The 18,498-nt window shown below is 40.7% G+C and overlaps 1 protein-coding gene across 1 annotated transcript in view; it reads right to left on the bottom strand.

Moving 5' to 3' along the window:
* IMPG1 (interphotoreceptor matrix proteoglycan 1) overlaps positions 1–7,127 on the bottom strand; it is a 78,244-nt gene extending 71,117 nt beyond the window's left edge. Inside the window, exons 1-2 of the mRNA XM_089777149.1 lie at positions 7,121–7,127; positions 1,701–1,934 (exon numbers count right to left, since the gene is read on the bottom strand). Coding sequence (XP_089633275.1) covers positions 1,701–1,934; positions 7,121–7,127 — 241 coding nt within the window. The remainder of the gene's footprint in view (positions 1–1,700; positions 1,935–7,120) is intronic.
* Between the last annotated feature and the right edge of the window lie 11,371 nt (positions 7,128–18,498).

Below are 18,498 nucleotides of genomic sequence, written 5' to 3'. Positions count from 1 at the left end.
TGTACTGAGCTGACATTGGCAGAGACCTGCGTTGTGGCTTGAGAGAGTTGAGTGGATCTAGGTCCCACTACTTGGGCTGCTAGGCTTCCTGTTGGTGGCCTTTTTGGTACTGGCTATTGTGCCAAGCTGCTCCATTGCAAAGAGCTGCAATGTAGACACTGGCTATTAGAGCTGCTGCCCTGTAGTGAAGGGCTGTTTATTGACTTGGGTTGTTAGGCCACACTGCCATGTAAGTGAAGGGCTGCTACCCTGAATCTGGCTGTTAGGCCATGTTACCTTGGACACTGGGATGAGCATCTTTGGACCACGGGGCTTGTAAAGTCTGATATCACCCCATGGATTTAACCATGGTGTCCATGCACAACCTCTACTCCCCCCCCCCAGTATGGTATGGGTTGTGCAAATATCACCACATCCTTTTTGTTTTTATAGTGTGGTTGAAAGCGCATATGAATTGGATGGGAGTCTTTTCATTCACTTCAATGAGCATTGGATCAGGATCTTTGTGTGTTCATTCTGTAACAGGAATAAACATTCAATATGAAGAACTAAGATAAAACCACTAAACTCAGTTTAATTTGTAATTTACAACAAAATACATTTGGGATTAAGATTTAAAGTAAGGTCTTCAACATTGATTGCATTATTTGCACACACACAGTTTTGCTCCAGTCACTTGCATTGATTTTAGCTTGAAATTACACAAAAGGAAGGATGGCAATTACTAGTGATGAAATTGTTTTTAAGATTGCAAATTCTCCAGGGGAGGGACTATGTCTAGCTCTATATTTGGAGGGTGTATAGAACATTTTGGATACTATCACAATCTAATCTACAATAATATATAGTGGAACCCCATTTATCCAATCTAATTGGGACTGGGGCCAGATCAGATCCTCAAAAATGTGGGTAATCAGGAGAGTTGGCAGAGAGTTTCCTATCCCTATTTTAACATGGTGGGGGTGACATGGGGCTAACAGTTAGAGCTCTAGCCTCCTGGACCAGACTGCCCACGTCCCACCACTGTTAGCCGTGAGTGGCTGGTGGTTTGGTTGATATGGAGATACAGATAATGGAGGCTTGAATGAGTGTTCTACTGAACTTGAATTGCTTGTTTAGGACCAAAATAATCTTTCTACAGTCTGTGTTGTGCTAGAAGGAGTGAGGAGAGGAGCACCAGTGAGCAGTGATGAAAGGGGACACAGGGATAAATTGCCTAACTAGGTTGTGGAATCTTGATCATTAGTGATAATTAAGAGCAGGTTAGACAGATGTCAATCAGGGATGGTCTAGATGGTGCTTGGTCCTGCCATGAGGGTAGGGGACTGGACTTGATGACCTCTCAAGGTCCCTTCCAGTTCTAGTATTCTATGATTCTATGAAACCCTGAAGCATCTGCCATGTCTCTTTTTTACAGGTAGTCTCTCTTCACCTATCCATGCACTTATTTGTTTTTTATCATCAGTGAAACAAGAACACTTTGTATCTTCTTTGATGATTATAATAGCAACTTGGTATCTTTTATTTACATCGCTGCATTATATTCTGATAACCCCTCATCCTGGGTGCTACCACTTTTTTGTGATGTACCTGTAATTTTTCATTGGTCTAACAGAAGAGTAGGTTACAAGTTTTCTGCCCAGTACTAAAGAAGGGAAAGAAATACAAGAAACGAATATATGGTGCTATCCTCATCTTACCTCTTAACCGATAATAAGCTTGATGGCTGGCTAAAATTTGCTTCACTGATTCTTGTGGACAGACTTTCACACCCGTTGAGAAAATAGATGACCTCTTTGTTCGATGCTTTGCCATATCAAACATCCTTCTGATGGTCGACACTCTGGACCTCTTTGTTGTTTTCTCTGTTTTCTCTGACCCTGAGGGATCACTAAGATGTTTGGTTTCATCGTGGTTTATTTTATTAGGGATTTCTGTAAGGGGTAAAATAATGGAAACATAAATACATGAACACACTGTATGTGGGAAGTCCATATGTACTATAAGATAACATGTTGAAAATAAACACCAAACACTAGGGTTCTCAAATATTTACGTTACAGAGAAAATGTCAATGTACAGGCTGATGGATATGGTCTTGTGATCAGACCATATAATTGGGAGGCAGGATATCTGATTTCTAATCTCCTCTCTGATTAGCTCACTGCATGACCTTGAAAACACATAGGAACTTTTGAGAATTTTATCCTAAGGCCCAGAGCCTAAAAGGTATTTAGAGGACTAACTCAATGGAAGTTAGTTGCCCGAGTTGCCTTGAGGATGTGGGTCTGCGTGACTTTAGCCTAAGTCCCATTTCTAAAAGTGACATAGGAACTTAGGGCCATATTTTTAAATGTACTTAAGTGACTAAAGATTCATATTGGTGGCTAGTGTGCATTTCAAAAGTGCCTAAATTGATTTACAAGCCTAATTCACATTACTTTAAGTTCCTAGTTATATTGAAAATGATAGTAGGCCACTTTAGGCACCTAAATACCTGTAAAAATCTACCTTTAGAAATCTAAGTTTCATTGAAAGTTACTTCAGGTACGTTTCAAAATCTGACCCCTAAATCTCTTGTATGCCTTCATTTCCTCATGAAAAAATGAGGATAGATATTGCTTGCTGTACTTACCTCATGGGGATGTTTTAAAGGTTTCATAATCATTTAGAATCCTGGAAGGCACTACAGAGGTGTTAAGAGCCTTTGTAGTGGGGTGTAGTTGTTAGCATAAAATTGTATCATTAGTAAGTAAGTGTTGTTTTATGCAGAACATTTGTAAGGAATGGCAATGCTTCCAAGGTGACAATGTTCAATTTATCCACAGATTAGCAGATATCCCTATATTCTGAATGGCTAGGAGTTTTTCAGGACACGTTTGTCCAAATTCTGCATAATACCCAACATGCTATCACGTTACATGAGAGTTCAAGTTTGATATTAAAAAGCTGTAATCAAATTAAAATAACTTGTAAGCTATATATTTCAGCAAGCTTAAAAAGTAGCCTTTTGATGAAGATAATAAAAGAGCTCTTGGGTGAAGCAATCTATGTATTTTAGATTCTCTTCTTTAATGCTGCATAAATTATAATGTACATGTTAAAATGCACTTTTAAGACTACTTTTGATGCATTTACATAGGCTTGATGCAGCCTTTACTCATAAATACTCAAAAATGTAAATATAATTAATTGTTAGTAGGTGGAAGAACTGCTGTGAAAAGGAAGGGGGTGAATTCTGTAGATAATTGGAAAACGTTTGAAGCATAAAATCAGAGGGTAACATAATGTGCATGAAGCCTGGATGCTGATGAATTGGCTGCAAACAACAATTGCGTTTTGAAAAAGTTCAAACTTTCTAAGGAGAGGGGAAAGGTGATAAACCAATAGAACACACTTACATGGAAATAAGATTATTAGAACACCAAGTGTAAAACAAATCAAGTCAATTTTCATGTGAATTTGAAAAAAATCCTGACAATATTGTACAATATTATTCAGGAGTGCTGAAACAATGTTTCTAGCAGGGGGCTGATGATGGATATCTGATATTTGGTGTTAATACTACTTCAGGCCACAAGATATGACAGCACCCTAGTTCTAGCCCCACTGAAATTGTCACCTGTTTTTAGACGAATAAGGGGAAAATAAGAAAGAAATATCCATTTGCTAATTTTTGGAACTCAGTGAATTATAATTTTGCAGGAAAATGGGGGAGGAAATAGCAGGAGTTCGCAATTTGCATATCTTTTTCCAACCCCTCCCCCCCCGCCCAGTCTAGACGTAGCCTTTGTCTCCTTCTGTTGGATAAAAAAATTCACTTATACATAACACGTTCTTTGCCAGCTGGTGATGTGGTTATCAGCTGCGTAGTCTACACTCTCACTATTTTCTCCCCCCTTCTATATTTGAATAGACTTGACCCATCCCTATTTTATACAGTGTATATATTAATTCAATACTTTGAATACTTTTAAAGAAACCATATTTCAGGGTATCCCATGAATATGGAGATTTATTTTAAAGTAAAATAAAATACTTTTTCACTTTTGTGTGTATACATAAAACACTTGCTCTAAACAACTCTCTGGCCCTTTTGTTTAGTAATGTTAATTGTCAAAGATCAAGTACCAGTTTTTAACATCAGGAAATGTATAGAAGATTATTTCTATTTTTTCATGGTAAGTCTAGTCCAAGAAAAGAGACATCTGCCACAGTTGGGTAACCTTTCAATAATAAATTGTAAGTGTTTCATATTCTCCAAATGTGTAACTAATCCTCACAAACTTCCCTCTGAAGGAGGTAGATATAATTACCCCCATTTTCCAGATGGAATAACTGAGGAAGACCAGTTAAATGGTTTTAACAGGGCCAAGGTGGGAGTTAGTGTTAGTGCAGATATTAAAATTAGGAATGCCTGGTCCTCTAGAACTGATATTCAACATTTAAAACATAGGTTCTGAATCTATAGTAGTCCTGAACAAGAAAACCAGAATCTTTTGTTTAAAAAATGTTGACACAAAACCTTTTGGTAATTTTGATTTTTTTTTCCAAAACATTTTTGGGGTTGAGAAATTTGTCAAATAGCCTTTTCTATGAAAAGTTTGATTAATCTAATCAATATTTTGTGTCAAAATAATATTTCTTCAAAATTTCCCAACCAACTTTATGAATCTGCATGACAGTAACAGGAAAATTCATGGCTATTTAACAGTGCTCTTAGAAAAAAAGAAATTTAGAAACTTCATGGAGCAAATCTGTGGGATATTTCAGAAGCAGGGAGATTGCATCTATGTTACTTTCCCATTATTGTAGTGGATATCCTTTTATAAATATTTCCTTATTTCTGACTGACAATATTAGCTGTTATCCTCGTTGTCATTTTCTTTCTTGTAGGCCTGCAAAATATACTCTCATGACTGCATTATGCTAATGGGTAGATTCAGAATAGTTTGACTAGATGTCAGAAAGTTGATTATATGCAAAGAATTATAAAATTGCAAATGCTTGAAAAGAAAAGTAAAGGGTGACATCAGGACAAAAATGGTTATATTTTAATACTTCCGGAAGAAAAGAATTGCCTGAAATCAACCCAATGTTTGAAATCAATAAAAAAAAAAAGCAAATTGGTGTCTTTAAAAAAAGAGCATGTTCACTAAGTGTAGAAAAAAAAGCTTGATTGATAAACAAGGCATACTGTCTTCAAAGTAAACTCATTACTAATTAAAGCCCAAGACTCATTCAAGGAAGAAAACAATAACTAGTAACAAAGAAACTGACCAAAAAATTACCAAATGGGTTATTTCAAGTGCTTCCCATAAAAGTGTTTGTCACCCAGGAATTCAGTGTACAGCAAGTGGATAAGGGAGAAGCGGTGGATGTCATATACCTAGACTTTAGTAAGGCATTTGATACGGTCTCGCATGATATTCTTATTGATAAACTAGGCAAATATAACTTAGATAGGGCCACGATAAGGTGGGTGCATAATTGGCTGGATAACTGTAGTCAGAGAGTTGTTGTTAACGGTTCTAAATCCTGCTGGAAAGGGATAACAAGTGGAGTTCCTCAAGGGTCTGTTTTGGGACCCGTACTGTTCAATATCTTCATCAATGATGTAGATATTGGGATAGAGAGTACGCTTATTAAGTTTGCAGATGATACCAAACTGGGTGGGGTTGCGACTTCTTTGGAGGATAGGGACATAATTCAAAATGACCTTAGAAAGTTAGAGAAATGGTCAGAGGTAAACAGGATGAAGTTTAATAAAGAGAAATGCATAGTGCTCCACTTAGGAAGGAACAATCAGTTCCATACATACAAGATGGGAAGCGACTGTCTAGGAAGGAGCATGGCGGAAAGGGATCTAGGGGTCATAGTGGACCACAAGTTGAATATGAGTCAACAGTGTGACGCTGTTGCAAAAAAAGCAAATATGATTCTAGGTTGTATCAACAGGTGTGTTGTAAGCAAAACTCGTGAAGTCATTCTGCCGCTCTACTCTGCACTAGTTAGGCCTCAGCTGGAGTACTGTGTCCAGTTCTGGGCACCACATTTCAAGAAAGATGTGGAGAAATTGGAAAGGGTACAGAGAAGAGCGACAAGAATGATTAAAGGTTTAGAGAACATGACCTATGAAGCCAGGCTTCATGAACTGGGCTTGTTTAGTTTGGAAAAAAGAAGATTAAAGGGGGACATGATAGCGGTTTTCAAATATCTAAAAGGGTGTCACAAGGAGGAAGGTGAAAATTTGTTCCTCTTGGTTTCTGAGGACAGGACAAGGAGTAATGGGCTTAAAGTGCAGCAGGGGAGGTTTAGATTGGACATTAGGAAAAAATTCCTAACTGTCAGGGTGGTCAAATATTGGAATAAATTGCCAAGGGAGGTGGTGGATTCTCCCTCTCTGGAGATATTTAAGAACAGGTTAGATAGACATCTGTCAGGGATGGTGTAGACGGAGCTTGATCCTGCCTTGAGGGCGGGGGGCTGGACTCGATGACCTCTCGAGGTCCCTTCCAGTCCTATTATTCTATGATTCTATGATTCTAAGTAACAGTACAGTATTTGATATTTGAATCTGAGCAGTAGGTAGGGATAACAACATACATTAAAAATAGATCAGCAGTTCTCTAGAAATGATTGATTAGTATGAATGGAAAGCTAACATATGAGCAGGTGCAACTGGTACAGCTAAAGGAAAAGTGCTGGATTTCTTACTCAGAGCCACACACCCCATTCTCTAGTGGGATCATTCACGAGGCCAATCTGGTGGTACTTGCCAGTGGTGGGCAGGGCCTGTGCAGCATGCTCATTCAGTCTGTCCTGATACAATGGGAGCCCCTACACTCCATTTCCATAGGAATGAGATTGATGAAGGGGGCAGGCAGCAGGGATGAACATGACCAGGTCTCTATCCATGCAACAGTTGCTGGCCCCCCTCATCTTCCCAAATGGTGGGGCAGTAAGCATATGGATCCATTCCTTTCCCTGAGGAGTGGCTGCACAGATCCCCCTCCTTTTGGGAAGCTGGAACAACAGTGTAAAACGGTCCATTGCTGAGTGAGTTCTTCAAGAAACTAATCTAAGGCTTCCCATGAGTTCATCTAGCTGAAGCCATTACCCGACATCCTGCACAATATCGTATCAAGCCAGGACATGGGCCAGAAACAGCATTAATATAACTGAGGAAAGATTTCTTGATGTTATGTGGATAATGGGCCTCCATTCCCATTCTCCTCAATTTCTTTGCAGGATTATATTCTGTTGACCCTGAGATACATCAGTCCCATCCAAGAGAATACTCTAAATGATTCAAGTCCTTCCTTGAAGAATGCACCCAAAGGACAATGAATAGACATTGCACCTCTCCCAATAGTCCCCTCATTTAAAGAGTGCCTCTAAGATCAATTTGCCATTCCTGTGGTGCTTGCCATTTTCCAGATTGCTGTACCCCTTTCAAGAGTCTCATTTGTCTTGTATACCCCAAAATTTCACCTCACTTAAAAACTAACAAAACAAGTTATAATACACAAGTGTCTGTCTCAGCATCCTACTACTGAAAAATTGCTTTCTTTTTCATTTTTATAATATAGGTTTAACCTCTCTAGTCTGGCATTCTGTAGTCTGGCAACATTCATGGTCTGGCATGATTTTGGGTAGCTGGATGTTCACTTATCATGGGCATGGCTAATTTTCCTGTGGTCCCATAAAGGTTTGTTTACAGCCACCAGTTCTGGCTCTCATTGTTCCATGCTGTTATTTAGCTCTAATTTACCCCCAAATGTCTTCTAAAAGCCCAGTAAGCATTGAAAGAGTTGGTAATGCTGCTAGACAATATTGACTTCTTGTGGTTTGGCAAATTCTCTGGTTTGGTACCAGTCAGGTCCCAAGATTGTCAGACTAGAGAGGTTCAACTTCTATAATTGTTAAAAAAAAAAAGTCAATTGGAATATAAATATTGTACTTACATTTCAGTGTATATTAGTACAACGGTTTCTTAAAGTGGTCAATGAAACCACTTCAAGAAACCTGTTAAATGGCCACTCTGGCGTGTTTACTTACTGGCATCGTGGCCGTGCAGCCTTGTGGCTCCCATTGGCTCAGATTTGCCATTTGGAATCAAGGGGAACCATAAGAAGCGGCATGGGTTGGGCTGCTGCTTCCCACGACTCCCCTTGGCTGCAACTGGCAAAATGGAGCCAATAGGAGTTGCGAGGTTCCTTGGTCATGACGTCAGTAAGGCTATGTCTACATTACAAAGAAAAGTCAGAAAAAGATACATAAATTCAGGTTCGCAATTTGCGTATCTTTTTTCGCTTGTCTTTCAAAAGAGGCTTTTCCAAAATTTGGCACATCTACATGGCTCCAAATTTCATAAAAATCTCCTCTTTTGAGCCATCCCTTATTCCTTGTAAAATGAGGTTTACAGGGATGGTGAATTTTTTTTCTGGAATAGCGGACACATTCCTTGGATGTGGCATAACTTTTTCGGGATATCAGAAAAGGGCTGTAGTCTAGACGTAGCCATCATAAACACACTGGAGTGGCCAGTTAACTGGTTTCTCAAAGTGGTTTTGTAAACCACTTTGAGAAAAGCTGTAGTAGAGCAGTATAAACAAATTATTGTCTATGAAATTTTAGTTGATGCTGACTTCACTATTGCTTTTTTTGTTGTTGTAAAACCCCGGAAGACCCCTGAGTATTCCAAGTGATAGACATACCATGGTTGAGAACTAATGGTTGTTCAATTCAATGCTATTCAAAATCTGCATACCTGGTAGTGTAGACATAGCCTATGAAACTACAGGGGCTTAAAAGCTGTTGATTTGCAGATAATATCCAATTATCTATCATTTGATAGGGACATGAACCACCAAGATAGTACACAGATGGGAGAAGATCAACTAATGCATGAAGAAAGCAACTGGTGGAAGCTGAGTTCAGGTAAGATGATTATTCTAGTTGGCAGAAGAAAATACTTTTAGAAGTCTGAAGCCATGGTGCCTAAAGGATCACTTAAAGTTCTAAGGTAACGGCATCTGTCCTCTGGCAGATGGAACTGTCCCTTGCAAAGATAAAGCTTGTATATACAGGAGATAGAACATTCTCGGGGCCAGTTCATGAATCCACAATGAACTTCTATAGGAGCAAAGAACTACAACAAACCTCACTACATTTTGTCCCAAGTGTAAGTTTTTTGACATTGCTTTCATTAAGTCCTTTTTGAAAATGTGATTGAACTTACACTTAAGGATCATTAAGAAGCAATGACAAAATGAACAGCTTTAATGGCTCTAGCCTGCTCTCCTGTGTAGTCTGATTTTAAAGGTTTTCAGTTATTACTTTGAGAGTTGACAGGCTTTTGTTCCAAATAAGGCCTATCACAACATAAATGGCCTTTTACCTTGAGACATGGTGATTTCTGAGTCATGCCTCATGAACATGCACTTCAAACTTCAATCCCTGAAGCTAGTTTTCCTCATTGTTTTACTATAAAACACAGACAACATTTATATCAGGGTCAAAAAATATCCCTACAGTCTTTGAGTAGTAATTAGCATGCAATTTAGCATCAGTCATGCTCTCCTTTGCTGTCATCAGCTAATAAGTAAGGAACTTTGCAAATCCCTTTCTGCAGTTTTTGGAGTGAAAAGCTTTGGGCTCCTCTAAAGGCAGCATCTGAGAGCTTGTCTTCACTGCTGTAGAGATTGGTGTTGTGGTGATTGATCTTCCGGCATTTGATTTAGCAGATCTATTAAAGACTCGGTAAATTGAATGCTGATGGCACCCCCATCAACCTGGCATGCCTCACAGTTGCAAGGAGTAAGTGAAGTCAATGGCAGCATTTCTCCCATTGACCTCCCTCTGTGGGGCCACACCGGAAAAGTAAGGTACATCAATTCCAGCTACACAATTGTCATGGGTGGAATCGCATATCTAATATTGCCAGTGTCAATCTGGTGTTATAGCAGTTTGTTCAGAAAGGCAGACTCACAACCTCCAGTGTTTGTACCATGTAAAGGAAGTAAAGAAAATACATCAGTTTGAACAATTACTTAAATAAGTTCCAAGAAAAGCAGAAGGGAGGGGAGTTCTGCTTCCTCTCTCTTCCCTTGGTAGCTAATATGCTCTTAGCTGATGGAGAATTTATTTTCTAGCTGGGACCTACCAAGCAGCAAGGGGGAAGCTCTGAGTAGACAGATCTGAATGCAGTCCAGGACAGTTGCAGGGATTGACATTAAGGTAGCTTGAAGCATATAGTTACTGAGTTACTGTGGCCTTTTTGGTGCCAATTAAAATATGAAGTAATCAACTCACCTGCCACCTCAAAGTGTGGATCACCTGGGCCCTGTGCAACTGCAATTTTTAACAGATTTTTATTGGTACCTCCAACCAGAAACCCCTTATCATGTGTTTAACCCAGTGACAAGGCAATAATACCCAATGAAGATTGCAATCAGGCTGATGTCCCACATCACCCCTCATGCATCCTGTCACTATCATGCCAAATGAATCTGATGGTCAAGAACTTGAGCACTCCTCTCTTCAGGTACATCTACATGGCACGGTGATTTCAGGATTCCAGAGGTAACCCCAGAAATAGCTATCCAGTGTCTACACAAACCTCCTGTTATTTTGAAATATTTTTCAAAATAATGAGTGTGCTATTTTGTCATCCCGGTAAACCTTGTTGCATGAGGGATAAGGAATGGCTCAAAATAGTGCATTATTTCGAAATTTGTCGCTGTGTAGATGCGCCAAATTTCATAATAAGCTATTTTGAAATAGATTCAAAATAAGATATGCAATTTGTGCAGCAAATTGCATATCTTACTTTGAGATTAGGGTGCTGTGTAGACACATGCACCCTTTGTGTATCTGTGTTACTACTCTCCCCCAGGAGGGCAGATCCCTCCTTTTCTTGATAAGAAAGCCAGAAGCAATATACCAGAGGCAAAGAAAGAGAAAAGAGGAATAATAACTGAAGGAAAAAGAAGAAATCCCTAGCGAGATATAGTGAGTGTTTCTGACAGGCACCAAATTCTGACAGAGGTTACCTGGATTTTAATTTAGATTTTACCAAAGTTGTAGAGTTTATCTATGCCAGAATGGGAGGCCTGTGTGTTCGTTGGGGTCCCTGTTCAGGCACCAGATCTGTAGTCTGATATAAAGATTTTCAGTTGTTACTTGGAGGATTAACAAATTGGAGGATGAACAAGTCTTGGAGTTTTTGTTCCAAGATCAAGCCCAGTTAGACTGTTACAGTAAGTTGATGCTTGGGAACCCCAATGTGCACAGGTTTGATATTTATATGATAGGAACTTTTTTATATCATCACATAATTTAATACATTTTGCAAAACTCCACACGCTAACTCAGCAAGGCAGATAGAGATAAGACAGAAAATACATCTGAAAATTTATACTCACACCATCCCAGAACAACCTGAAATGTTAGCCATTATCCTTTTTTATACCATCCTCCCAAAGTCTACATCTTTACTCCAATCGCTCTGGGATGCCTTGTTTATAATTTGTTACACTGACATTACTATGCCTAATGCATATTCAATAGCAGTTCCCCCCCTTACCAATGTTAAGGTGTCCTTTTTAAATAGGTTAGTATGTTTATAATTTTGCCCCATTATTATATTTGCTAATTCATTGTGATTGGATGTTTCCTTCAAAACCTTCCAAAAGATGGTGTCAGTTCATGTTCTGTAGTTGGCTAATATTACGGACAAAACTCCCTCTTACTTCCAGTATCCCATAACCTATGGGTTACCTATATTTATTTTTTACAAAGTTCATAGGCCTCAAGCCTTATGCTGACTGCTAAAGCCAAAGTCCTACAGATATTAACCTATACGTTTCTTGCATTCTGCTAAATATAATAAAGCAAAATATAATGTGAACCAGCCAATATAATAAAGGTAAGCTTTTCCACTGGACTACACATAGGGGCTACGTCTACACTGGCATGATTTTCTAGACGCGCTTTTCCGCAAAAAAAGCCCCGATCGCCATTTTCGCGATTGGGGCTTTTTTGCGGAAAACAAATCTCTGCTGTCTACACTGCCCCTTTTGCGCAAAAGTTTTTCGGAAAAAGACTTTTGCCTGAACAGGAGCAGCATAGTATTTCCGCAAAAGCACTGACAATCTTACATGAGATCGTCAGTGCTTTTGCGGAAATTCAATCGGCCAGTGTAGACAGCTGGCAAGTTTTTCTGGAAAAGTGGCCAGTCTAGACACAGCCAGGGAGTATGGAAACATGTCTGAACAGAATGGGTCAGACTAGGAGGCACATGGATCCTCAGGAGGATCTGGGCTTGTTAGGAGAAGAAAAGTTGGTTCTGTTCTATTTCTTTTATGTCCAAGGAAAGCCTTTTTAACAGCCTGTAGTGAAACATAAGATTAGGTGAAACTAAAGACATGTTTCTTACTGAGAGTCCCTTTTTCTCTAATATATGGTTCCAATTATTTAATAAAAATATTGTATTTTAATAAGGATATTGGTCAATATCACAGGTTCCTGAAAATGCCGGAAAGTCTGGCCTGCCAGGTGGTAAGTGGTATTGAGAGTCTGAGTGGAAGAAACCAAAATTCCACCATAAGACAGATAAGGCCAGAAGCTGAGAACTGGCAACAGGAAATGGACCACTTGATGATCACCTGTTCAGCTCATTTCCTCTTGGGTACTTGACATTGGCCACTGTCAGAAGACAGGATACTGGGCTAGATGGACATTTGGTCTGATCCTCTATGGCCATTCTTATGTAAGGACAAGAGGCCTTCAGAGAGGGTTCCTTTAGACTATGTCTACACTGTGGCACTATTTCAGGATACCGGAAGTATCCTGAAATAATATTCCATGTCTTTTGAGGGTCCCTGTTATTTCAAAATATAACTGGCTTGCTATTCCAATGTCCCTGTAAAGCTCATTCTATGAAGGTTAAGGGAAAGTTTTTGAATAATGATTTATTTCAAAATTTGGTGCTGTCTACAGAGCACCAAATTTCAAAATAAGCTATTTTGAGGTAATAGTGAAGAGTAGATGCCCCCTTAGGGTATGCCTAAACCCTTTTTCGAAAAAGATCATCTAGACAGTCACAAGAGTTTTGAAAAAGTGATCTACTTTTTTGAAAGTGGCAGTCTGGATGCTCTCTTTCAAAAAAGCCCTGTTTGTGTTCAAGAACACCTTTTTTCGAAAGAGCTCATTTGAAAAAAGATGTTCTTCCTGGTAAAAGTAGGTTTATGAATTTTGAAAAAAATGTGGCGTTTTTTCTATTTAATTTCGAAACGTGACAGCAGTCTAGATGTAAGTGAAGTTTTTTTCGAAGGAAGACCACTTTTTCTGAAAAAACTCCATAGTCTAGCCACACACTTAGAGAGACTTAAAAGGTGCCGGTGAAACAGCTAGCCCTGTGTCCATGAGAAACGTGTACATATAATCTACGATAAAGTTAAAAAATAACAAATGGTCTGGTAGCACTTTATAGAAAACATGTAGGCTACGTCTACACTGGCCACAATTTCCGGAAAAGCCATGCAAATCAGGTAAGTCAGGATAGGGAAATCCGCAGGGGATTTAAATATCCCCCTCGGATTTAAATAAACATGTCCGCCACTTTTTTTCCGGCTTGGGGAGAAGTAGGAATAAGAGATCCTCCAGAAAAGGGCTTTATTCCGGAGGATCGCGCGAGTCTAGACGCTTTTTTTCCGGCTTTTCCCCAAGCTGGAAAAAAAGGGACGGACATGTTTATTTAAATCCATGGGGGATATTTAAATCCCCCGCGGATTTCCCTATCCTGACTTACCTGATTTGCATCCCTTTTCCAGAAATTGTGGCCAGTGTAGATGTAGCCGTAGATGGTATCATGAGCTTTCATAGGCACAGGCCACTTCTTCAAAAAAAAAAGTTAAACCCTATAAAAATACATCATAATGAATATACAGCAATAATTTTTGACTGGAGGCCACTTCAGAAACTTTTGAAGTGTCCCCAGGCTACCCGAAGGGGCGAGGCCAGGACATTTCCGTGCTTCCCCACCCTCAGACCCTGATTGGTCTTGAGGTGAGGGAGCATGCAATGTCTTTTGCCCTGCCTCACCCCAGAGAGAACCTTCAGCTGTTCTGAACAGCTGGCTGTTCGCTCAAGGTGCCCATGCCCCTGGCAGCAGGAGGACACTTTGTACACTCCCTCTGGTCCCCAAATCAATCAGGGGCTGGGGAAGGGGGAGCATGCAAAGTTTCTCACTCCCTGCTCCTGCCCTGCAAGGGAGTGCTGTGCTTAGAGTCAACCACCAGCTTAGTGGTTGACTTTAAGTGTCAAGCCCCTTGCAGGGTGGGAGGAGACTTCACAGTCCCCCTCACTCCCAAGCCGTTATTGGCCTGGGGGCACAGGGAGCATGCAAAGTCTCCTCTCGCCCTGCCCCCATTCTGCAAGGGGTGTGCGGCACTCAGAAGCTCTGTGCCCCTTGTAGGATGGGAGGAGACTTCACATGATCTCTATGCCTGCAGGCCAATCAGGGCTTGGGTGCAGGGAGAGTGCACAAAGTCTCCTCTGACCCTGCCAGTAGCACACGTCACATGCTTCTTGTAGCATGGGGGCAGGCGGAAGAAGACTTCATGTGCTCTCCCCCCCACTATCCCAAGGACCTTGTTTGGCCTAGGGGCGGGGGGAGAAGCAGGGCTTCCACAGGTTGGATCAACCTGCTTGGCAGGCCAGATTCAGCCCATGGAGGCTCTTTTGCCCATCCCATATACAGATTTTCTCCTAGGAAAAGGATGACAGCACATGTCTGACTAGAAGGCACTACCATACCGTAGTTATGAGGACATCATAAGAATTTGTGCAGAACACATCAACCAGGGGTGGACAGTGATTTTTGATGAGGGACCACACTAGGAATTTGGTAAGTGGTCAAGGGATGCACTCTTCCATGATATTAATGGAGGAGGTAGGTGGTCTGGGATAGAGGCTAGGTGCAGAAGGGAGCTTGGGGTAAAGACTGGGATGCATGAGGGGGTTTGGGATTTGGGAGGGAGTTTTGGTGAAGGATAGGTTTGTGACTTGGGTCAGGAGACTGCACTGTGGGATCTGGGAATGGGTTTTAGTGCAGAAGATTCTGACCTTGAAGAGGAGTGTAGGGGAGTGGGTGCATGTCCTGGGAGGGGATGGTGACCTGGAGGACAGGTGTAAGTCGGGGGAGGAGGGTGTAGGAAGATGGAAGAGGATTGTGACCTGGGGGTAGGAGTGTAGGAGGTAGTGCAGGAATTCGTGATGTGAATGGGGCTAGGGGATTGGGGCACATGATGTGGGAGAGGGTTGTGACCTGAAGGAGATGTGTAGGAGGGGGTGCAGGGTCCGGGAAGGGATATGGGTGCAGGAGCAGGGGTGCAGAAGGTTTGGGTTACATGACGTAGAGGTGCAGGAGGGGCCCAGAGGGCTGGTGGAAGAAGGGGCTGGGATGCCAGAGGTGGATTGTAACCAAGAGAAACTTACCTGGTCAGATCCCAGCCAGCATCCCTGCCCAGCAGGTTCCTCAGCCAGGCTCTCTGCCTTTCATGCCCCCTCCGGTTGCTCAGAGCAGTCAGCAAGGCCATGTGCTGCTCTGAATGCTGTAAGCCCAGAATAGAGGAGTACTTTGTGCGTGGAAACTTGCCAATGGGAACTGGGAGATTGTGCTGTGACTGTGGGCAGCATGTGAGGTCTCTTCTGCCTTCCCTCTGGACTTAAAGCACTCACAGTAATACAAGGCCATTGCAGCTGTCTTTCTGAGTACTGTGCAGGGGTAGAGAGGGTAGGGAGTCTGGCGGAGGCTCTTGACAGGCCATGGGTTGAATTCAGCAGCTTGGAGGACCACATTTTGCCCACCTCAGCGCTAAACAATTCTATGGCTTTCCATAGCATTTCTAGCATTATATTCACTGGCAATACTAACATTTTATTACATATATTTAACTTTAGAGTTAAGTCAAGGAATGCTAAATATTAAAAACATTCTTAATTAGTTCAGTATTTTTGCATTCAAAATATTTGAATTTTATTTTTTCAGTTGTTTATAAACATAAACAGGGAAGCTACCATCCTTAATTCAGCAAGATGAACTTTTATTTTATGGAAGAACTGTGGAATAATTCTGATGAATAAATCAAACATTTCCATAATTTGTTTCTTTGAAATTGTTATTGTTTTTTCTCCTCTTCCTTTGGCATAGATTTGTTTAACCCCTCTCTCAAGGGCAATTACAGTAACAAAGATTTGCAACAGTTACTGGTGAATTGGAACTGCTCAATGGGAAGGGATAAGTCAGAATGAATTAAAATGATTTCACAGAGCACACAGAAAGCCTTTGTCTCCTAAAGAATGACTGTGCCTGAATGGAGAATATTTGTCTACTTAAAAAAAAATCCCTTCACATTTAGCAGTCTTTAGTACTGTTGTGCAGCTCACTTACATTCTTTCTGACTGAAAGTGGGGTACAAAAGTGCATAATTTCAATTCATAATATTAGGAGAGCCTGCTGTAGCTCAAAGCTTCTCAACATTTTATTAGTAAATTTGTATTTTCAGGCTTTTTAACTCACATTCATTCTAGGTCGAAATATAGTGCACACTTTCTGTTGGCCTACATAAAGGATTTTCTTTTTCTTTCTTAAAAATGATTTGTGGTAGGGTAATGCATAAAATTGGAGTTGAAGTTCAATTTTTGGATCCTTCTGGAACTAACAAATTCTGAAACTCTGTCTACTCAGCCCATGAAGGAGAGAGGGTACCTTGTAATTTGACTCTGATAACCCCCTTTGACATGTGTAGCCACCTTGATTGTTGAAAGTCTCACAGCACACTTAGGCCGTGTCCAGACTCAGGGGTTTTTTCGGGAAAAGTAACCTTTTCCCGAAAAAACTTCCCCTGCGTCCAGACTCAAGCCGCGTTCTTTCGAAATTATTTCGAAAGAACGCGGCTTTTCTTTCGATGGCGGTAAACCTCAATTTACGAGGAAGAACGCCTTCTTTCGAAAGTTCCTCTTTCGAAAGAAGGCATTCTTCAATGTAAATAGGCCGTCTTCGAAAGAGAGCATCCAGACTCGCTGGGTGCTCTTTCGAAAAAGTGGATTTCTCTTTCGAAAGATCCGCCTGCAGTCTAGATGCGATCTTTCGAAAGAGGCTCTTTCGAAAGAGCCTCTTTCGAAAGAAGCCTGCAGTCTAGACATAGCCTTAGGTGGGTAGGAAGAAAATGGAGTATCTCAAAGAACTAACTCCATTTTTTGTCCACCTTGAAACAATATTGAGTGTAACAGTTCTGCCATAGAGCAAACAATGAGCAATTAATTAATATATAAATTAGTTAAGAGATAGTGTTCTGAAGAACTTCTTAAGGAAATAAATGTTAATTTTCATTTGAACATACAATATCCTAAGAAAGTTTAGTATTTCCAACTTTACCTATGTAGCTGTTGTACTCTATAGTACACCTGAAGGACCGTGAAAGTTTTGAACACATCTAAATTATGTCTACTATTCACTAATACCCACTTCTTATATTTAAGTACTTAGGGAGAGATTTGCAAAGGTAATTAAGCACTTAAAGATGCAAAGAACCTAATAGTGGGATTTTCAAAAACACAGTAGGTACGTACTTATCTCCCATTGATAAGGCACTAACTATGCTTAAATTTCTGGGCTCTAGGAATTTCTGAGAATCCCACAAGCCACTGTCTGTGCATCATTGAACACTTAAATGCTGTTGAAATTAATGTGTCTTGTGCATGTATATTTGAAAGCAGAATTTAGTTTTAAAAAGGTTTTAGTGTATAATATTAAATAATATGCATGAGAACAAAAATAATCCCAATATGTGCGTGGACATACTTAATATTGAAAAAAATCCCCACATCGTTTATTATTATAACAAAGCACTGCCAGATAAACCAACAAAAGGCAGGAAATTCCTATTGCCTTTGTTCCTAAGTACTGAAATAATATTTGAGCAAGCTATTGTGTGCTGTTGTTTATTTTAAAGAATTAGAGATAGTAGAGATGAAAATAGTCTATTTAATCATTTAGTCCTTTCCCCCTTCAGGTACAAGATGATCCCTCAATGTTATCTAGTACTAGCAAACTTACCCAGTATTGCCTGGATCCTTCAGGGAAGATCCCCCCGCAGCCGCCAGGGGCCTGATCTCTCTCCCCACTCCCAAGCATCCCCCCCGCCCAGCTGCCAGGGGTCTATTTTATTCCCCTCCTTCCTGGCAATATGGCCAAAGGCCAGGAGCGGGGGAAAAGGGTAGCGGGTGCTGGTGTGATGACAGAGCCCCAGCCCTGCTGGCATCTCACTTGGTGGTGCGGCTGCCCCAGTGGTCACTCTGCAGGATAGCTCTCCCCTGTGGACTTGCTGCCCTCTGTGGCCACTCATATTGCATCCCTCTGAATAGCAGTCCCTCCCTTTGCATGTTATGGAAAATAGTCATTTTCCTTGGTCTTCTAGTTGTCCTGAC

Source organism: Pelodiscus sinensis, chromosome 3 (assembly GCF_052426305.1).
Source record: "Pelodiscus sinensis isolate ZL-2025 chromosome 3, ASM5242630v1, whole genome shotgun sequence".
Classification (NCBI taxonomy): domain Eukaryota; kingdom Metazoa; phylum Chordata; order Testudines; family Trionychidae; genus Pelodiscus; species Pelodiscus sinensis.
Note: the sequence above shows the minus strand (reverse complement) of the source record. Positions and strands in the feature narration are given on the sequence as shown.